Source organism: Fundulus heteroclitus, chromosome 21 (genome assembly GCF_011125445.2).
Source record: "Fundulus heteroclitus isolate FHET01 chromosome 21, MU-UCD_Fhet_4.1, whole genome shotgun sequence".
In the NCBI taxonomy this organism is placed as follows: Eukaryota; Metazoa; Chordata; class Actinopteri; order Cyprinodontiformes; family Fundulidae; genus Fundulus; species Fundulus heteroclitus.
Genome location: NC_046381.1, coordinates 9,112,248 through 9,130,824, shown reverse-complemented (window position 1 = coordinate 9,130,824; position 18,577 = coordinate 9,112,248). Strand labels below are relative to the sequence as shown.

At 40.7% G+C, this 18,577-nt stretch overlaps 1 protein-coding gene and 1 long non-coding RNA gene across 5 annotated transcripts in view; both read left to right on the top strand.

The window, feature by feature from the left end:
* The first annotated feature begins 3,094 nt into the window (after window positions 1-3,094).
* myca (MYC proto-oncogene, bHLH transcription factor a) lies at window positions 3,095-7,672 on the top strand. 3 transcript variants are annotated; one of them, XM_021310957.2, is made up of 3 exons: window positions 3,095-3,214; window positions 5,833-6,520; window positions 6,643-7,672. In XM_021310957.2, the coding sequence occupies exons 2-3, from the start codon at window positions 5,866-5,868 to the stop codon at window positions 7,281-7,283; spliced, it is 1,296 nt and encodes a 431-aa protein (XP_021166632.2). In that variant the 5' UTR covers window positions 3,095-3,214; window positions 5,833-5,865; the 3' UTR covers window positions 7,284-7,672. The 3 variants fall into 3 exon arrangements, with proteins under 3 accessions (XP_021166632.2, XP_021166634.2, XP_012708664.2); XM_021310959.2 differs by lacking the exon at window positions 3,095-3,214 and adding an exon at window positions 4,083-4,104; XM_012853210.3 differs by lacking the exon at window positions 3,095-3,214 and adding an exon at window positions 5,332-5,542 and having other exon boundaries at window positions 6,643-7,669.
* A 741-nt stretch (window positions 7,673-8,413) lies between these two features.
* LOC110366946 overlaps window positions 8,414-18,577 on the top strand; it is a 46,600-nt gene continuing 36,436 nt past the window's right edge. The window contains exon 1 of one of the 2 annotated variants that reach the window (XR_004927385.1): window positions 8,414-8,699. This is a non-coding gene — a long non-coding RNA (uncharacterized LOC110366946). The remainder of the gene's footprint in view (window positions 8,700-18,577) is intronic. The other variant, XR_002427109.2, reaches the window with a different exon arrangement.

Here is an 18,577-nt window from a genome sequence, read left to right as displayed (position 1 = left end):
GCCAGATAATCTTATTAACCTGCTCAAATCAAGGACAAATCCACTCATTTCGAGAACATTTTACTTATTTTTAGTTCTGTTTTTGCTGTGACCCGTTGGCCTGGAAATATGGAAAGGTCTAGAATGGCCAAGACAAAATCCAGATTATGCTCTGGGGTGACTTTAAACACATTGTAAGAGACTCATTAGCCACGTTTACATGGACAAAGGAAATTAGAATAAAGGGCCGATAGGAATAAAAAGGCGTCATGTAAACACAACAATTGTAACATTGTGATCGGATTAAGATCAGTTTGAAAGAAACTGTAATCTGAATGAGAGGGGTGGTTTGTGCCGACTGATAACCCGATCAACATGCATGTAAATGCTTGTCAGGATGAAATTATTCTGAATTATGGCAAACTAACCTGAGTACGGTGTCTGCGCTCAAAATTGTTATTTATTCTGTAACGTTTCAGTCGTAGAAAAACAAACTCATATAAAAATGCTTTGTTTACCATTTTTTGTTGGTTGGCAAAGACGGAAGTTCTTCTGTGTTTTCTTTAGGGAAATTTGATAACTGTGCATGTCAGTGTGGTTCTATTCTGAATAAAGTCAGGTGCATAAACACACATTATGATCGGATTGATTGTGTGCCCATATAAACAATACGATACAATTATTTTTTGTTGTTTAATCTGAATACATTTCCATCCTATCGTGATATTTTGTGCACTTAAACATAGCTAATGTTGGTGACAGTGAGCTTTGTCCACAGAATCTAAGAACGCATCAAGTTCAAATAGTTACATGGAAAACATTTTTTTGAAAAGAAATTAAGAAAAATGTATTTAATTTCACATGAACCGCTCCCAATAACTCCCCTTCAGCTGAAATAATTTCAGCGAGATGCTTTCTTGTAGCTGTCTACCACTATCAGCCTGAGACGGAGCAAAAGCCCGATCCCACCTCCTTTGGGTCTCCACCTATCAGAGGAGACGATGCCAGTCCCCGTTAAAAGCCTTCCTCTGTGTCCCCAGGCGCCGTGAAACACAGTAACGCAGGAAACATCCGGAGCAGATAAGCGGCGAGGCCACACCACTGGATCTGCCGGTTATGATCAATATCCTGCTCCCAGCATCCCTCAGCGGGGAAAAGGAGAGGCGTGAGAGAGAGAGGGGTCGGAGGGCCGAGTACCAAGGAAAGAAGATCTACTTCAGTCTCGGTTTGGGGATTTCCTTCTCCTCTTTCTGATAACAGGAGAAAAACTGAGGAAATTTATCCCTAGTTCTACCAAATTCCTCCAACCCTCTCGCCTTCCTCTCCTCTCCTCTCTCCCCAAACCGGCTCTACTGGAGATTAAAGTGAAACGTCTCGTTTCAAAAGCCCTTAAGTGGCCTAAGTGGACCATCATGTGTGGACAAAAACATCTGGGACTTTGGTGTCTTTTTGGGAGTAAAGTTCAATGCAATAAATGTCTAAGCTGCTTCATTTCAATGCAAATCACCAAGTCACCACAACACATCTGTTAGCAGCCCAATAAAAGCATCCTTTATTGCAGCTGTCAAATCTAAGTGTGAGTTTTCCCTGACCATCGTCCCCACTGTGTTCAGTGGCAGGACAACATGGGCCTTTTGTCCTGTTCCAGATCCAGTTGTTGTCAACCAGAGGTTTTTTTTAGGATGAGATTTTAAAGACAAGTTTATATCTTCCTAATTGGAAAATGTTAAGTACAACACAAAGGTTTATTTTATTATTATCTTAAGTAATTAAATTCAATTACATTTTATTTATATAGCACCAATTCATGAAACATGTCATCTCAAGGCACTTTCCAAAGTCAAATTCAGTCAGATTATACAGATTGGTCCAAAAATGTCCTATCTATGTAAAGCCACAAATATGGGTTTCATTAAAATATTGGAGGTCTAATTGATTTTTGAGCAGCTAAAAAGTGTTTTTAACTGACCCTAATTATTTTGAACTTGCCAACTATGGCCCCTTGTGAAAAAAAAGTTTTGACATTGCTCTTTTAAACTATTTTACATTTGTTCAGACTAAAGGTATGGACAGATTAATGGGAGGAGCAGTTTTACAGCAGCTTATCCTAAATCGGATGTTCTGTTGTCTTTCCTATTTTGAAGAGGGGGATAGAGTATAGTAGGAAGTAAAGAAAAAAAAATCTCAAGCTGGATTTATTTTATAGGAGCTGTTAGGGGTGTCAGTAAATGTAGCACCAGGTATTTTGTTAAAAAAGCTATTTCCAGAGTCAAATAGTGCTACTCCCATAAATTATGCTTTTATTCTAAGGTGTTTTAAACATTTTCTTTCAATCATAGATGCCTAAATGTGTTGAAGGTGCTGCTATAAGTTTTGTAAAGTCCATGTGTGCATGATATCCAATCACTGACTGGTTTTATTTGTAGTCTTTAACATCTTCAGACTGACCTTTTCATCATCCTCATCAACTTTATCTATAAAGTGTTTTAACAACAGCCACAGATGACACAAAGTGCTGAACATCCAAAGCAATAAATTGACACAAAGGGATAAAATGGAAAAACTAAGCACACATTGATAAAATAAGAAACTTGCTATAAATCACAATAAAACAACGTAAATACAGATAAAAACCCCACCAGTAAAAAATGAAGTAAAATCAAATCTCGGTTGGGTGGAACGCCAGTAAGTAAAAGTACGTTTTCAATCGAGTTTTAAATATGAAGAGTGAAGGGGCCTGTTGAATGTGCACGGTTAGAGCTTTCCATAACTTCAGGATTTTTGCATTAATTGTGTCTGAGGAGTTAAACTTTTATGTATTTTTTTAAGGTGGTCTTGATGAGTATTTCTTCAATATTTTCCTTAAGATTTCATTAGCTTTTTCTGCCACAGACACTGGTGCACAACTCTGTTAAAATACCAGTTTTTTTTGTTATGTACACCACATATACGTACTTTTATATACTGCACAATTCAACAGGAAAAACAAAAAAAGCTAATTTGTTAAAAGAAAAATAAATTAATAAAAAGGGTGGGATAGCAGGGCTGCAGAAGTGGTCACGCCCTTGAATCAATATTTTGTTCAACCACTGTTTGGTTTAGTTTGAGCATTCGGTCTTCACCTTTTATTTGACTACATTTTTCTGCTCTGCCAGGCGACCGTTCCTCAAACCTACCTTGTTGTGGGGACATATCTCCTCCAAAGCACCCAACAGAGGACCCTACAGGTCTGCTGGTGAGAACATTTATCGCACAAATTCATTCTGATGTTGCTTTGGCTGCATGTCTGGACTCCCCCTGATGCAGAAATATGAAATCCCGTTTGAATTTGCACTTTTACAACCCAGAACTGGCTTGCATTTACAACCATGTATGACTTCATCCCACTGATCCGACCCCCAGTTCCATCTGACGAAAGGTAAACCCAGATCATGATGCCGCCGCTGTTTTATGTGATGCTCTATGTTTTTTTTTTTTTTTAGTGGCCAGCTTTACTTTAGCTGTGGCCCAAAAGGTTAAAGTTTGGCTTAATCTGACCATTAGATGCTCTCCCGAAACGTTGTTTTCTCTGGAGATATGGAAAATACAGATCTTTGTCAAATGTGGAACACAGTCAGTACCACTGATCAACAACATGCTGTTGCTACTTCAAAGCTGCTGCTGATCTCCTTTTACGCTCTCTGACCAGTACTTGTCTGTTTTTTTTTTTTATGAATTTTGGAGAACTGTCCAGTTTTTGCAGTGTCCCATGTTTTATCCGTCCACTGTCTCTACCGTGCCATGCCGAGCAGCCAAATGTCAAAGCCATACATTGTTTCCATAAACCATAAAGCTATTTTAACATGCATTTTTTTCTTAAGTCTGTCTCTCTTTTATTTCATTCAAAAGCAATAATTGTGGCAAGAGTTACTTTTATCCCCACCTGCTGTGTCAGCTGTGATCCTGCACTGTTCACGTTGACCAGCAGAGGGCGCGCTAAGTCCGTTCAAACTCCACCGCAGCGCTCTCTCTCTCGTCTGTCCAACTGCGGTGCGGGTCTGATTACTTTAATTGCTTCCTTCCTGTTCTGGTGCCAAATCCCTCCAAGTTTAAAGGCGGGGAGAATCTTCTTCAGTCGGCACTGTGGTAACTATTCAACACTTTCTCCTCAAGGCTGTTGCGTGTGAACGAGCGGCCACAGACCGCAGGTGTTGTTACAGTCACCTGTTTCAGCTGCTGCAGACACGCCGAGGTAACCTGCGGCACCTGTGTAGCGCCGCATCGTTGCGAAACATCAAACGGCGCAAACGTGACGCTTTTTGCGTCACTTTGGGGGGTGAAAAAAAGAAGCGTGAACCGTGCATTTGCGCTATATCGGTGAAAGTGAGTTAATTGGGTGGTTTGAACAAGATGCGGGTTGATTGTGTGGAGGACCTCTGTGCTTGGGACTCGTTTCTACGTTGTCTGCGTTATATTTTAAAACTAACCAGTTGCAAGGGTTAAAATGAAATGTTAAAATGAAATATATTCTGTTTTGTCATTACTCGTACTTGTCCGTCTCAGTTGCACAGAGCCGAACCTTAATCAGTTGACAGAAAAAGAATCCAAACTATTGGAAAGCCAATGATAATGAATAAAAAAAAAAAAACAGTATTTCATAAATATGTGTATAAAATATGCTCTAGTCATTGGAGAGCCAAGGCATGGTCATCTTAAAGTGTCTTCTTAAATTATTTATCATAGATAGAGAAGATGCGGTGCATTTATAAAGGATTTAAAGGCTTTAAAAACCAAATCCAACAAACTTAAAAAAACCTGCTTTATCCCCCATCAGTCCAATCATCGCCTGAAGACACTTACTGTACAGAAGTACAGAAAATGTTGATTATAGCCACTTGTATTTATGTGTATCTGAGTGATATTTCCCACTGCCAAACGAGGGCTGCTAAACTGTTTTCATTGTGTGAAATAATAAAGACCTATTTTATCTCAGAAGGATATTAAAAATATATATTAATGTATTTTAATGCCATTGCGTATAAACTGCTGCTGTGGCATAACAACCTGCCATTACTACCGTCTGTTAGTATTTTTTTTTTTTTTTTTTTTTTTTTGTGGGTCGCCAACGCTCTACTATAACTCCTCCCTACGAAAACTAGACCCTCGCTTAATCCTTGAAGAACAGAAAACACCGGAGTCGTAAACTGCGTTTGGGTGTTTTCGTCTTCAGAGAGCGAGCGCGGCCCAGACGGTCGTGTCCGGCGTAAAAAGCGGCGCAGACGACGTCGGCTTGTGGCGCATTTTCATCGCCGGCGAGCGTTTCGCGGGAAAACGCGCGGAAGGATTCGAGGCGGCGTGCTGCGGCCGCTTTAAATAACTGGCTGCAGAAGGCGCAGCTGCGAGTGTCACGCTGCTCGTAGGACGTCGTGGCTCGTCCTGTCCAAGTCGCACCTTTCACGCATCCAACCCACCGAGCTCTGCGACGCCCTCCGTGGAAGGATTTAATGTCACAGCCGCCGTGGACTAACTTTCCCGCACGCCGCCTTTTAGCCTCTGGTTTCGCCCGCTGTGTCAGATCTGGAAGGTAAGGATGGTGGGAGCGGGGATCTGCAGAGTTGTCGTTGCGAAAGCTGGGGGGGTTCCCCCTCTGGCTCTAGTACTTATTTTACTAACTGGCTCGTGGTTTTTTTTGCATGCACCTGCTGCAGCAGCACCTGTGCATGCGTACTACGCACACACACATTTACGCACGGTGTTTTTGAGTGACCATGTGACGCTGCACACACTCCTGTAGGATCGGAGCCAAACAGCTGTTTGCTACTACAAACCTAATCTGCATTTATTTATATTTACCTCTTTTTTCCCCCCCGCCAGCTTCGCCATAAGGAGTGCGCCGTCACGGAAAACATGCCGCTGTATTCAGCTTTGGCGAGTAAGAACTACGATTACGAGTACGACTCCCTGCAGCCCTTTTTCTACTATGACAACGAGGAGGAGGACTTCTACCCGGAGCAGCCGCAGCCTCCGGCGCCCAGCGAAGACATCTGGAAGAAATTCGAGCTCCTGCCGACCCCTCCCCTCTCCCCGAGCCGCCGGCCGTCCCTGTCCAGCCTCTTCCCCTCCACCGCCGACCAGCTGGAGATGGTCACCGAGTTCCTCGGCGACGACGTGGTCAACCAGAGCATCATCTGCGACGCGGACTACTCGCAGACCTTCCTCAAGTCCATCATCATCCAGGACTGCATGTGGAGCGGCTTCTCGGCGGCGGCCAAGCTGAAGAAGGTGGTGTCCGAGCGGCTGGCCTCCCTGCACGCCGCGCGTAAGGACGCAGCGGCGGCGGCGGCCGTGGACCCGGCCGTGGCGGCTGCGTGGAGATTGAACAGCAGCAGCAGCAGCAGCTACCTGCAGGATCTCAACACGTCCGCGTCGGAGTGCATTGATCCGTCGGTGGTTTTCCCCTACCCGGTGGCGGAGACGCCCAAGCAGGCTGCAGGGACGGTTCCCAGCAAGGACCTGGGGCTGGAAACGCCGACCAACAGCGGCAGCAGCTGTAGTGACTCAGGTAAGCTGGAGGAGCGCGCACCATGCAGACACACCCCTCTCCAGCTAGAGAGAAAAAGAGGAGGGGGGGGGGATATGTGACCTGAAGAGTTGCATGTCATGTTATCTTTTCTTGTGTTGTAGATGATGATGCAGATGAGGATGATGAAGAAGAGGAAGACGACGACGAGGAGGAGGAAGAAGATGAGGAGGAAATCGACGTGGTCACCGTGGAGAAGAGGCATGCGGTGAAGCGAAGTGACCCCAGCCCGCTGGAGAACAGGCATGCGAGCCCACTGGTGCTGAAGAGGTGCCACGTCTCCACTCACCAGCATAACTACGCCGCCCATCCATCCATGAGGAGCGAGCAGCCGGCTGTCAAGAGGCTGAAGCTGGAGAGCAGCAGCAGCAGCATCATCACAGGAGGAGGAGGGGGAGGAGGAGGGACCTCCAGCAGGGTCCTCAAACAGATCACCAGCAACCGCAAGTGTTCGAGCCCGCGGACGTCCGACACGGAGGACTACGACAAGAGAAGGACTCACAACGTGCTGGAGCGTCAGAGGAGGAACGAGCTCAAGCTGAGCTTCTTCGCCCTGCGAGACGAGATCCCGGAGGTGGCGAACAACGAGAAGGCGGCCAAGGTGGTGATCCTGAAGAAGGCCACGGAGTGCATCTACAGCATGCAGTCGGACGAGCAGAGACTCCTGACCCTCAAGGAGCACCTGAGGAGGAAAAGCGAACTTTTAAAGCAGAGACTTGCACAGCTACAGGGTTCTCGTGTTTAAAAGATTCAATTTTTTTTTTTTTGTTATGGAAGTTCAAGACTGTACAGTTGTTGCATGCAGATGTTCAATGGGTTGAATTGTTTGGAATCTTGGATTTCAAAGTTTAAACTGCCTCAGCTGAAGTTATGGGTGGATAAAATATTTAAAAGTTTATTTTTATTAATAAAACGTTTAAAACGGGTACGTCCTGCTCACGGATGGCTCAAAGCAAAATATACATTTTTATGTTTTTGTAAATAGTTAATATTTCTTAAGAAAATGTATTTTTCAATCGCTAATGTCTGAATGTTCAGACCCACTTGTTTTTTTTGTTGTCCTTTTGCAATATGTTCTTTGGATTTTTGTTTTTTTTTGGATTATATATAAAAAAAGTTTTCTTGAATTTGAGTCGTTTTGTGTTGCACCTAACAACATCCAAGTAAAACAAGCAGTTGGTGGCTCTGCAGGAATAAATGAGCTTTTAGATCAGAGGTGGTGTGGTGATGGTTGCAGATAAAGTCAGGAGAAGCTGGAGGTAACAAGTCCACGAAGAAAAGGCGACAGCTTTTTAATCTGAAACTCTTTTTAGTTGAAATCGCAATATTCTGAGACATTTTAACAAGAAATATAAAGCACATATAGGAAAGGAAGGCTTGTTTGTTTTTTAACCAAACATGTATTCATCTGTATATAAACTGATAATTGACCTTTCCTAATAGATATTTTTTGAAATTTTGGCACACAATCGTTTCTTACAAAATGCGCTCAAAAATTCACAATTTTAAAGGGAGGAGAAAAAAACACAAGTTGACAAGTTTTTTTTTTAAAGCTGAAATATTTCTATAAAATTTCTTCTTAAAGTCCATAACATAAAAATTGCATTGAAAGGGATCCTTTTGGACATTTTGATCAAATTATGCTTCTATTTATAAAGAATTTCCAATTACGAGCTACTTTTGGCATTCATTAGACAAAAACTGCATTCTTTTCTTTAACAGGATTAGCGTCTGTAAAAATGAGCAGGAGGGGTTTATTTCTTATAGTTGAACAGATAATGGTTGAAAACAAGCGGGACTTTTTTTTATTATTATTATTTTGGCTGATTTCCACGCAGTTTCCACCTGCGCCTCACACCTGACCCTACGTCAGTCGGTCCCTCGAGCACTTTTTCCCAGTCTCGCCGTGACGTCACGCGCACTATCCCTGCTCACGCTCGCTTGCTGTGAGCGCGTGGTCCTGGTCGCGAGCACATGGAAGTATAAGCTCGAGCCGTTTCTGTTGAGACGCGCCTCCGATCGTCAACATCTTGCAAATAATTAAGAAGAAAGGAAAAACAAACCCGGGATATGATCACAAAGAGGAGCGTCTGGAGCCGCCTGAGCTGAGACAAAGCAGCGGCTTTTTAAACTAACTCTTCCCCTCTAGATGCACGAACAGGTAAATCTGATTTATCTTTCTGTCTGCATCCTGTAAACTTCCCACAGAGCGGTTTCTGGGATGATAGAGTTGTTTTTGATATAGTAAGCTGTGGATGAGAGTCTACCTGAATGAAGCGATTGTTCTCAGGAGGATTGTTGTGCTCGTCTGGCTCCGTCTCTATTGTCTGACCAACTCCTGGCAATGCTGCAGAGTTTGGAGCTGCGCGCTCTTTAAAAACGCGTCTTTTTTTCTCGGATTTATTCTGTTTTCATGCTTTTGCCACGGGTAAATAAAGAGAACTGCTTGTGTTGCTTTCAAGCACTGCTTTGTTTCTGCTGTCACTGTCCAGTTCAGTTCAGGATCACAACAAAAGATAACAATAGGCATGAGTGAGGGGCTCTCTGGAGACGCACATGGGTGCTGAAGCCTCAGGTTTTGTTTTTGCATGGCTCACGCAAAGCTTGCGCGCTGCAAGGACAGATCTAAAGAGGTGTGTTTGTTTAGTTCTCTGTCGAGTGCCTGCTGTAAATAAACAGTAAAAAAAAAACGTGAGATGGGGCGCAGCCTCAGGCAGACGTGAGAGCAGGGGCGGCTCTGGAAAGTTTTGTAGGAGGTGGCCCAGTGGGGGCCACCAATGATCCTGGGGCGTGTCACCAAAACCTCTATAGTTACGCTGCTGTTATCTATAGTGGCAGAAGCCTGGCATGTTAATTAATTTATTATAAATATGTCAATTTATATATTTTCTATGTTCTATATATTATCTTAAATGTATTCTTACAGGAAATATTATGCATGTGTTACTGTTTGGATTTGGTGGATAGTGGTCGGAAGTTTTGCTGCCACATCTGTGGTAAGCGGCTCAGATTACTCCAGAATGAATTGCTTTGGATCCACATTAACTTCACCCCCCGTTTTTTTTTTTTATTATTATTTTCTTCCTGGCAAGCTAAGTGGCTCCACGATCATCTGCATGCTCTCGACTGCAGTTCGGATCAATAGAGCACCGATTTCAGAAATGCAAAATAAAATGGTAAATAATAGATTTCAATGGATGGACTTCCACTGCCCTCAGCGCCCAAAACTGATGTAGATTTTAGTGAGCACGATGCTAAAGCTAGGGAAGGTATCCAATGTGCTGTACAGCAAAAAACAAAAACAAATACAAAAACAGAAATTAGATAATACAATAAAGGCAAGACATATAAATAAGTAAAATATGAACTTCAAAAGTCTAGTAAAAATAGGTGTCAAAAGCTGCAAAAATAGTGCCAAAAGCCAAGGCAAAGAGATGAGTTTTTAGAAGCGATTTAAAATAATAGAAGTCGCCTCTTTGATACACATTGGAAGGTTATTCCACATTTTTTGAGCTGCCTCAGAAAAAGCACGATCCCCCCCTTAAGCTCACGTTTAGTTCCGGGCACATCAAGGAGCAACTTTCTTCCTTAGTGGACTCTAAATCTGGCTGTCATCAGCATAACAATGGAAACAAACACAATGCTTTCAAATTATGGAGCCAAGCGGAAGCAGATTAAGGGAAAAAAAAGAAGAGGCCCCTAAAACTGAGCCCTGTGGCACCCCACATAACACAGGAGCAGAAGATGATGTATGATCGCCAAGGGAAACACAGAAAGTTTGGTTTTCTAAATATGATCTTAACCAGTGCATTGGCGTTTCTCTGATGCCAACCGACTGTGCCAAACGCAAGAGTAAAATTTTATGATCTACTGTATCAAAAGCAGCAGTTAAGTCCAAAAGAACAAGAATCACACAGTCTCCAGAATCTGTAGCTGGAAAAATATCATTAAACAGCCTTAAAAGAGCCAATTCAGTGCTGTGTAAAGTTTTAAAACCAGATTGGAAAACCTCTAAAATATCATGCTCTTCCAAAATGGCCAAGTATGGTTCGGGCATTAGCGGGACAGCAAAATGTCAATGCAATAGTCAATAATGATACTGCTATTGCATGTTTTATCTAATATTGCGCAACACAGTCTAAAGTGTGAAGCACTGTTTGGAAGAAAACATATAATATATATATTTCCTATCCTGGTTACAACTGCCATTTCCAACCACATTTTTGTGGCCAAGTTTTCAGCATATAATCAGGTCCTGCTCCACTAAAAATACGCGCACTGAGGTTTAGCCCACTTCTTTCTAACACTAATGAAACCTTCAATCATCTGCAGATGAAAAAAAGCGGCTACAGTCTTGTCCAGTTTTACTGGTTTCTGAATCACAAGTTCATAACCCTGTTAAGGACCAATAAATTGGAATCAGACAGTTTGTAGTTCAATGGACGGGTACGGTGTTGTTGCAGAAAAGGATCAAGGTCCCTTTCAGCTGAACTCATTACAATTTAATTTAAAATGGTCACTTTCTTCCTCTTATTTTTTCTTATTCAGCCTAGCTGGCAAATACAATTTATCCTCAATGATGTGTTAATTAATTATTTCACACATCATAATATAACCTTTTCTGTGCTTTACTATTTAGTTCAGTTCAGTTTTATTTATATAGCGCCAATTCACATCATATATCATCTCAAGGTACTTTCCAAAGTCAATTTCAATCAGATTACACAGATTGGACAAAAAGATTTCCTGTCTAAGGAAATCCAGCAGATTGCATCAAGTCTTGACAAGCAGCATTCACTCCTTCTGAAAGAGCGTAGAGCCGCAGTGGACAGTCGTCTGCATTGTTGATGGTTTTGCAACAATCCCTCATACTGAGCATGCATAAAGCGACAATGGAAAGGAAAACTCCCTTTTAACAGGAAAGAAAACCTCCAGCAGAACCAGGCTCAGTGTGAACGGTCATCTCCACCGACTGGGGGTTAGAGAAGACGGAGCAGATATACAAAAAAGCACAGAAACACACACTGATCCAGCAATCCTTTCAATGTTATATGGTAATGGGAGATGATCAACCCCCGTCACCACTGGATGGTGTCACAGCTAACAGAACGCCAGACCAGATGTACCTTCTATGAAGAGAAAAAAAGACAGAGAGAACAAAAAGTTGAAATACCAACAAGCAATGCAAATTGGAGAACAGTAGGAGAATTCAGCAGAGTGAGAGAAATAGCCCTTGATGTCCTCCAGTAGCCTAAGCCTATAAAAACATTACTACAGAGATACCTCAGGGTAACTTAAGCAACTCTAAGTAGACGCTTAGTCAAAAAGGAAAGTTTTACGCCTATTCCTAAAAGTAGACAAGGTGTCTGCCTCACAGACCAAAAATGGGAGTTGGTTCCACAGGAGAGGAGCCTGACGTATGGGGTAATCAGATCTCTGATATATGATGGAGCTTGATTATTAAGAGTTTTATATGTGAGAAGGAGAATTTTAAATTCTATTCTTGATTTAACAGGAGCTTAATGAAACAATCTTGTTGATTTTTACCAGAACTCTTGCTGCAGCATTTTGAAGCTTTGAATAGCATATTGTGGACTTCCTGATAGTAAAGAATTACAATAGTCCAGCCTTGAAGTAACAAATGCATGGACTAGTTTTTCAGCATCACTTCTGGACTGTATATTTCTAATGTTGGCAATATTCCAGAGGTGAAGAAAGGAAACCCTGGATGGAAACCTATTTAGTATGGTATTTAAATGAAGTGTCTTGGTCAAAAATAACACAGAGATTTTTTACTTTATTACCAGAGGCCAATGTAATGCCATTAGTGTGTGAATTAAGTTTATTTTTTATGGACTCTGCACCAAAGATGACAACTTCTGTCTTGTCAGAATTTAAAAGGAGAAAATTTAAGGTCTTGCAGGTTTTCATCATCATCAAACTTTATTTAACCAGATCAAATATCTCTTTTACAAGAGTGTCCTGACAAAGTTAAACATGAACAAACTGGAATCTGATAAGATTTAAACCAGCCTAATGCTTTTCCCTTAATCTCTACAGTATGTGCAAGTCTTTCTAGGAGAATATTGTGATCAACTGTATCAAACGCAGCACTGAGATCTAACAGGACAAGTATAGACACAAGTCCATTATCTGAGGCCATGAGAATATCATTAGTGACCTTCACCAGAGCTGTTTCAGTGCTATGATGAGCTCTGAAGCCTGACTGAAACTCCTCAAGTAGGTTTTTACTTTGTAAATGTTCACAGAGTTGATTAGCAACTACTACTACTAATTTTAGATAAGAAAAGAAGATTAGATATAGGTCTGTAATTTACTAACCCATCTTGATCAAGAGAAGGTTTCTTAAGTAAAGGTTTAATAACAGCTTCTTTTAAAGCCTGTGGTACATCTCTATTTACTAAGGATAGATTCATCTTGTCAAAAATAGGGGCATGGATCTACGGGAATACTTCCTTAAATAAGTTATGACTATGACCTGACAGCCTGCATCATGATAGAACCTCTACTGTGTTTTATTATGACCCTAGAGCCCCTCATCATAATAATAATAGAACCTACAATATAGCTTGATTACTGAGACCCAGTAGTTCAACAGCATGATATAACCTTCTCGCAGCTGCCACATATCGTGACAGAACCTTCTTTGTGTTTTTACAGGAAGCAGATCGTTTCTTGGGCTAATTGAACTGAATTAATCTGGTTTTAATAAATATATCCACTGGCATTCATTGTTTTTAAGTGTGCCTAGAGCATAAATCTTTTGACAGCATTAGATGTTAAAGCATCTTCCTCCCTTACTCCCCTTCCTTTGGAGTAATTGTAGTGTTTCTAGTGCTTTCAGGATTTTATACAGGAAAAAATGTTGCAAGGAAATTGTTCAGGGTTATCTCTCTTTTGAAGTTTTGCAGAAAAAACTCATTCTTCATTGCTGTTTTATCACATTGACTGTTTTTTAATGTTGTATAAAACAAAATTGTTTAATGATAATTTGCATCAAAACATACTGGGTCTTTTGTGATGATCTCATCATTTGTAAGATTTTAATTAGATAAGAATTATTCAGTAACACCTTTACTTGTACTGAGTCTTTAAACTGATTTGTATAGATCCTCTTGTTCAAGAAACAATAATAGGCACTCGTGTTTGGACTTAATCCCTATTGTAAACATCTGTTTCCAAAGCTGCATCTGTGCAGGATTTGGAAACAATTGCTGCATCGGAAATGGATTTTTTTCCCTTTCATTGTACAGTGGATTATTCATTATTATTATTATTATTATTATTATTATTATTATTCATCCAGATGGTGAAAGTGTTAAACGTCCCATAGAGTTATAATTTTTTTTTCACTGTGATTTAGCAAAACAAAAGGGGAGTCTTAGCTGAATGACTTGAATGTCCCACAACTGTTTGGACACAAAAGGAGTAACAGCAGGCTCAAACTGAATGCTAGTTATGGATTTATGAAAATGGCCAGATTAAGAAACAATATTAAACAAGGAAAATATCAGCAAAGTAGTTTCTAGAAGCTAAAAATTGCGGAAGTTCTGGATGAAATAAATGAGATTAACAATAACAGCTGAGCTCCTGCCTAGCATGAAAAAGATAATAATAATAATAATAATAATAATAATAATAATAATAATAATAATAATAATAATAATAATAATAATAATAATAATAATAATAATAATGTTGTGGACAAAAACTGTTTACTCTGATCCAAAGATATTTTCTACTCTCTGAATTTATAAAGTATCTTTATGTTCTGTTTTAAAATGTAAGATTTGGTTGGGTTCCAGGAAAATGTTGAGGAAACTGATACAAACCGGTACTTTGAGGCTCGAGGACACACAGGGGCCTACTCTTATGTAATCTGACGTTATTTTTTCCATCATGGAAACTGGAATAGATTAAAGCCTCTGATATTCCTGAACACTTTACTCATCTGCCAGTTGAACCTTTTACCTCATTTTGCAGCATCATAATGTAATTTCCTTCAGGAGCACACAGCACCTCGTGTGTAAGATGTTTCTGTGTTGTCAGAGGTTTTGTTGGTGGGGATAAACCTGCTCCTCGTTGCCAGCTTCTTGTCTCTTTTGGGAATGGGACATATTTCATGACGTTTTAGGAAAATGCTGACACGTGGTTTTGACAGAGCATGTCACATACTTTGTATCCTGTGGTGCTGCAGCTTTTTTTAAGCATATTTCAAAAACAGGTTTTTAGGGATTCCAATAGAAATTTTAAATGTGCGGCTTTAACCTTGTGAGATTATGTATTTTTAGCTATCTTATTTAATGTCTATTTTACATGATTATGTTCATTATTGTGCGACAGTTCAGGTGTGTCACCTATATATATATATATATATATATATATATATATATATATATATATATATATATATATATATATATATATATATATAATATATAGAACGTCATTTATTTCTAATGTAAAAGGTGAAATTCATACGTAGACACAGATTCATTACACTTGGAGTTATATACTGATTATAGTTGCCTATTTTTATTATGTTGATAAATGCAACAATTGAGATTTTCAAACAATTGGTTTATTATATAAGACAAAAAAGGATTTTAATCATACTGAAAAGTAGGTTCATTTAGTATATGCACTCACTGGTTGGTCGGGACTCCTATTAAATGAATTACTGCCTCAGTTCTACATGGCATGGATACAATCACAGCTAAGGTGTTAAAGAAAGTCTGGTTACTTAAACCGTGACCTTCAGCTCACTTGCGTTGTTGGATCTGATGTCTCCATAGATTCTCTGTGGTTTTTAGTCAGGAGAGTTTGCTGGCCAATCAAACAACATGATACCATGGTTGTTAAAGCAGGCATTGGGCTTTCGTCATCGTTGGCGGGTGCAAAGTCCAGTTGACACAGTGGACCAAGAACAACAGCTGATGCGTCTCCCCAGATTAGATCATCATTGATTGCGGAAATTTCACTCTTAACCTCAAGGTACTTCACTGTTTCTTCAGACTCTGGGACCTTGATATCTATATAATCTAAAGGAGGACTTTGGAACAATAAGCCCTAATGAGTTGCTTTACACAAGGAATGCAACTGTTGTTGAGTTTAAAGGGGGACATACCAGGCAAAATCCCCATTTTTAACCCTTAAATACATTTTGTTGTGTACTTGGAGTGTTTAGGAGTGCAGATAAGTGGAATGTAGTCTGTCCAGGTACTGCGTAGATATCTTTATGTTCTGTTTGGGTCATATTTTTTCAAGCCGTTCCGTTTTCTGTTACATTTTTTGAACAATTACGTCACAGTATTTGCTGCAGAGCCACTAAGCAAGGACAAGGACTTCCGGCTTATCAATTTATGCAAATCCTTCCTTCTTCTTTTTCTTCTTATCCGCTTATCCGGGGTCAGGTCGCAGGGTAGCAGCTTCATAGGGAGGCCCAGACCTCCCTCTCCCCAGCCACTTGGGCCAGCTCCTCCAGGGGAATCCCAAGGCGTTCCCAGGCCAGCCGGGAGACATAGTCCCTCCAGCGTGTCCTGGGTCTTCCTCTGGGTCTCCTCCCGGTGGGACGTGCCTGGAACACCTCACCAGGGAGGCGTCCCCTCCGGATGACCGAGATTCTCACCATATCTTTAAGGGAGAGCCCAGATTAGGGCTGGACGATAATTCAATAACAATATATATCGATTGATAGACGTGTGGCGCGATAGGAAAAAACAGGGTTGATAAAAGTTCGATACGCAGTTTCCCTTCCTTCCTTTCAGCCTATCATATTAGTTGATGCTACAGTCAGCTAAACTCATTACAGTTGCTTGTATCCAGGATCTCGTTCTTTCGGTCACGACCCAAATCTCATGTCCATAGATGAGAGTAGGATTGTAGCTCGACCGGTAAATCGAGAGCTTCGCCTCTTGACTCAGCTCTCTCTTCGCCATGACAGACTGGTACGGTATCCGCTTCACTGCAGACGCTGCACCAATCTGCCTATTGGTCTGTCGCTCCATTTGTCCCTCATTTGTGAACAAGACTCCAAAATACTTAAACCCCTTATCTGGGAAAGGACATCTTCTCCGACCTGGAGAAGGCACTCTACCCTTTTCCGGCTTAAGGTCATTCACTTTTGCGTATCCGTCATTTTTATTTCTTGCAGCGATTTTGCAGTCCAAGCTCAAGAATGTCGAAGATACAAGTGTGACAAAGTGGGTGAGAACACCATTTGTCTGTTTATATACATTTGGTAACATTCTGGTTTGTTTTGATTTAGCCATATTGTATTTAGTCTTTAGTTTGCAAATATATATACTATCCCGGGTTTGTTTATGTTTTGCATTTCTAATGATTATTTACTATAACATCGTGGTTCAAATCATTCAGTTTGTAATTGTTTTTTCATTTATCTTGTGTATTTTATTTCAGTGAATTTACCTGATGTTTTACTTTACTTCCTGGAAATTAGGCCTTCCTGTTGGAGGATTGGCACAGGAAGAGACCATCTGAAGAGGGGGAAGCAGTAATCCATCCATATTAAGTTTTGGGCATTGTGTAATTTAATGCTGTTTGTATTTTAATTGTTGCATTGTTTCATATTCAGATAGTGCTGAATTGGATTGATTTTAACAATGATACATTTGATAGGAAATGTATCAATTGTTTGGGGGTGCCTGTGTGGGAGAGTCCATTGGAGGCCATTTTGTCTACCTTGGTGGGGAAAGGTATAAAAGACAAGAAATTGAGAGGTTCGGGAGAGAGGGAGAGAACCAGGTCAGTGTAGCTGTGTGCATGTGACATTAATTTTGGTTGCTTTATGTTCAGTTTTGATCTGTTGAGCCATGTTAAACCTTTTAGTTCTTTTTTTGAGATTTTTTGTAAATATTTTTTCAACACCTTTTTGTGAATAAATCACCTGCTGCACTGGACATCTTTTGCCTGACTGCCTTCCTTTTAGCCACTTTGGCCAGGCTAACTCACAACAAGTCAAAACATTCGGTGCTCATTACGCCGTACCCAAGCGTGCTACAAAAATGGCCAATCGGGTTGGAGTGGAACGCTCTGCAATTTGGAGGGGGGCAGGATGTGAAGTGCCTCTTTTAGATTTAAAGAGACAGCATCAAAATGAGTTGTTCTCAGAGGCACCTCAGAAGTAAGACGGGGGAACGTGGGGGTAAATTAAAGAGGAATTCAGACCAAAGCATTGCAGTTTCACTTTGTATAAACCACAACTGAATTATTTATATGTGAAAAGGAAGAGCTGGAAAGCATGATATTGCCCCTTTAAAAAAAAAAAACGTGCATTATCTATTTGAGAATTAGATCACCAGACTGCTTCTTTCTGTTGAATATTTATTGAATACTAGGGCAGTGGCGCCACAAGGATCCATTCTCTGCTCAACCAAACAATAATTGAAAAAGAAGGTGATGCTCATACAGTGCATACATGTTTTATACAAGACATATAACGTGTGACAAAAAACACTGATTTATTATGAGAGAGTGAAAGGTGGGAAACGTGGATGAGGCTTTCAGACCCTAATTCTGGAGGAAATGTGTTTTACCTCATCTTTGCCAGGTTAATCTTAATCCCTGAAGGCCAGACTGTTATTTCAGGTAGTTGATGTCACAGATCATCATTAATTATCATTACCAGATAGTTTTCTGACATATGGAGCTCAGAGTCAGTGTAAAAGTAGATGCATATCAAACACACTAGGGCAGCTGACTAATGTCCCATCTATTTGTGCCAGACCTCTGTCATACTCACTATACATGGCGTTGTTTGGCTTCTGAGCAGATATTCGCCTCACTGGAGGTATTCCAGCTTTCCCTACACAGTACAGTTTTCTTCTCCTTCACAGTAGTCTAGGTTGTAACTATCCCTGTTGCTTTGGCACCTTTTTATACCACATGTTTTCCTTCCACTGAACTTTCCAATAAAGGATACAGCTCTCAGTGAACAGCCAGCTTATTTAGCAATTAGCAATGTGGTTGTTGTTTTTTAGCTCATCCTTCTTGTGGAAG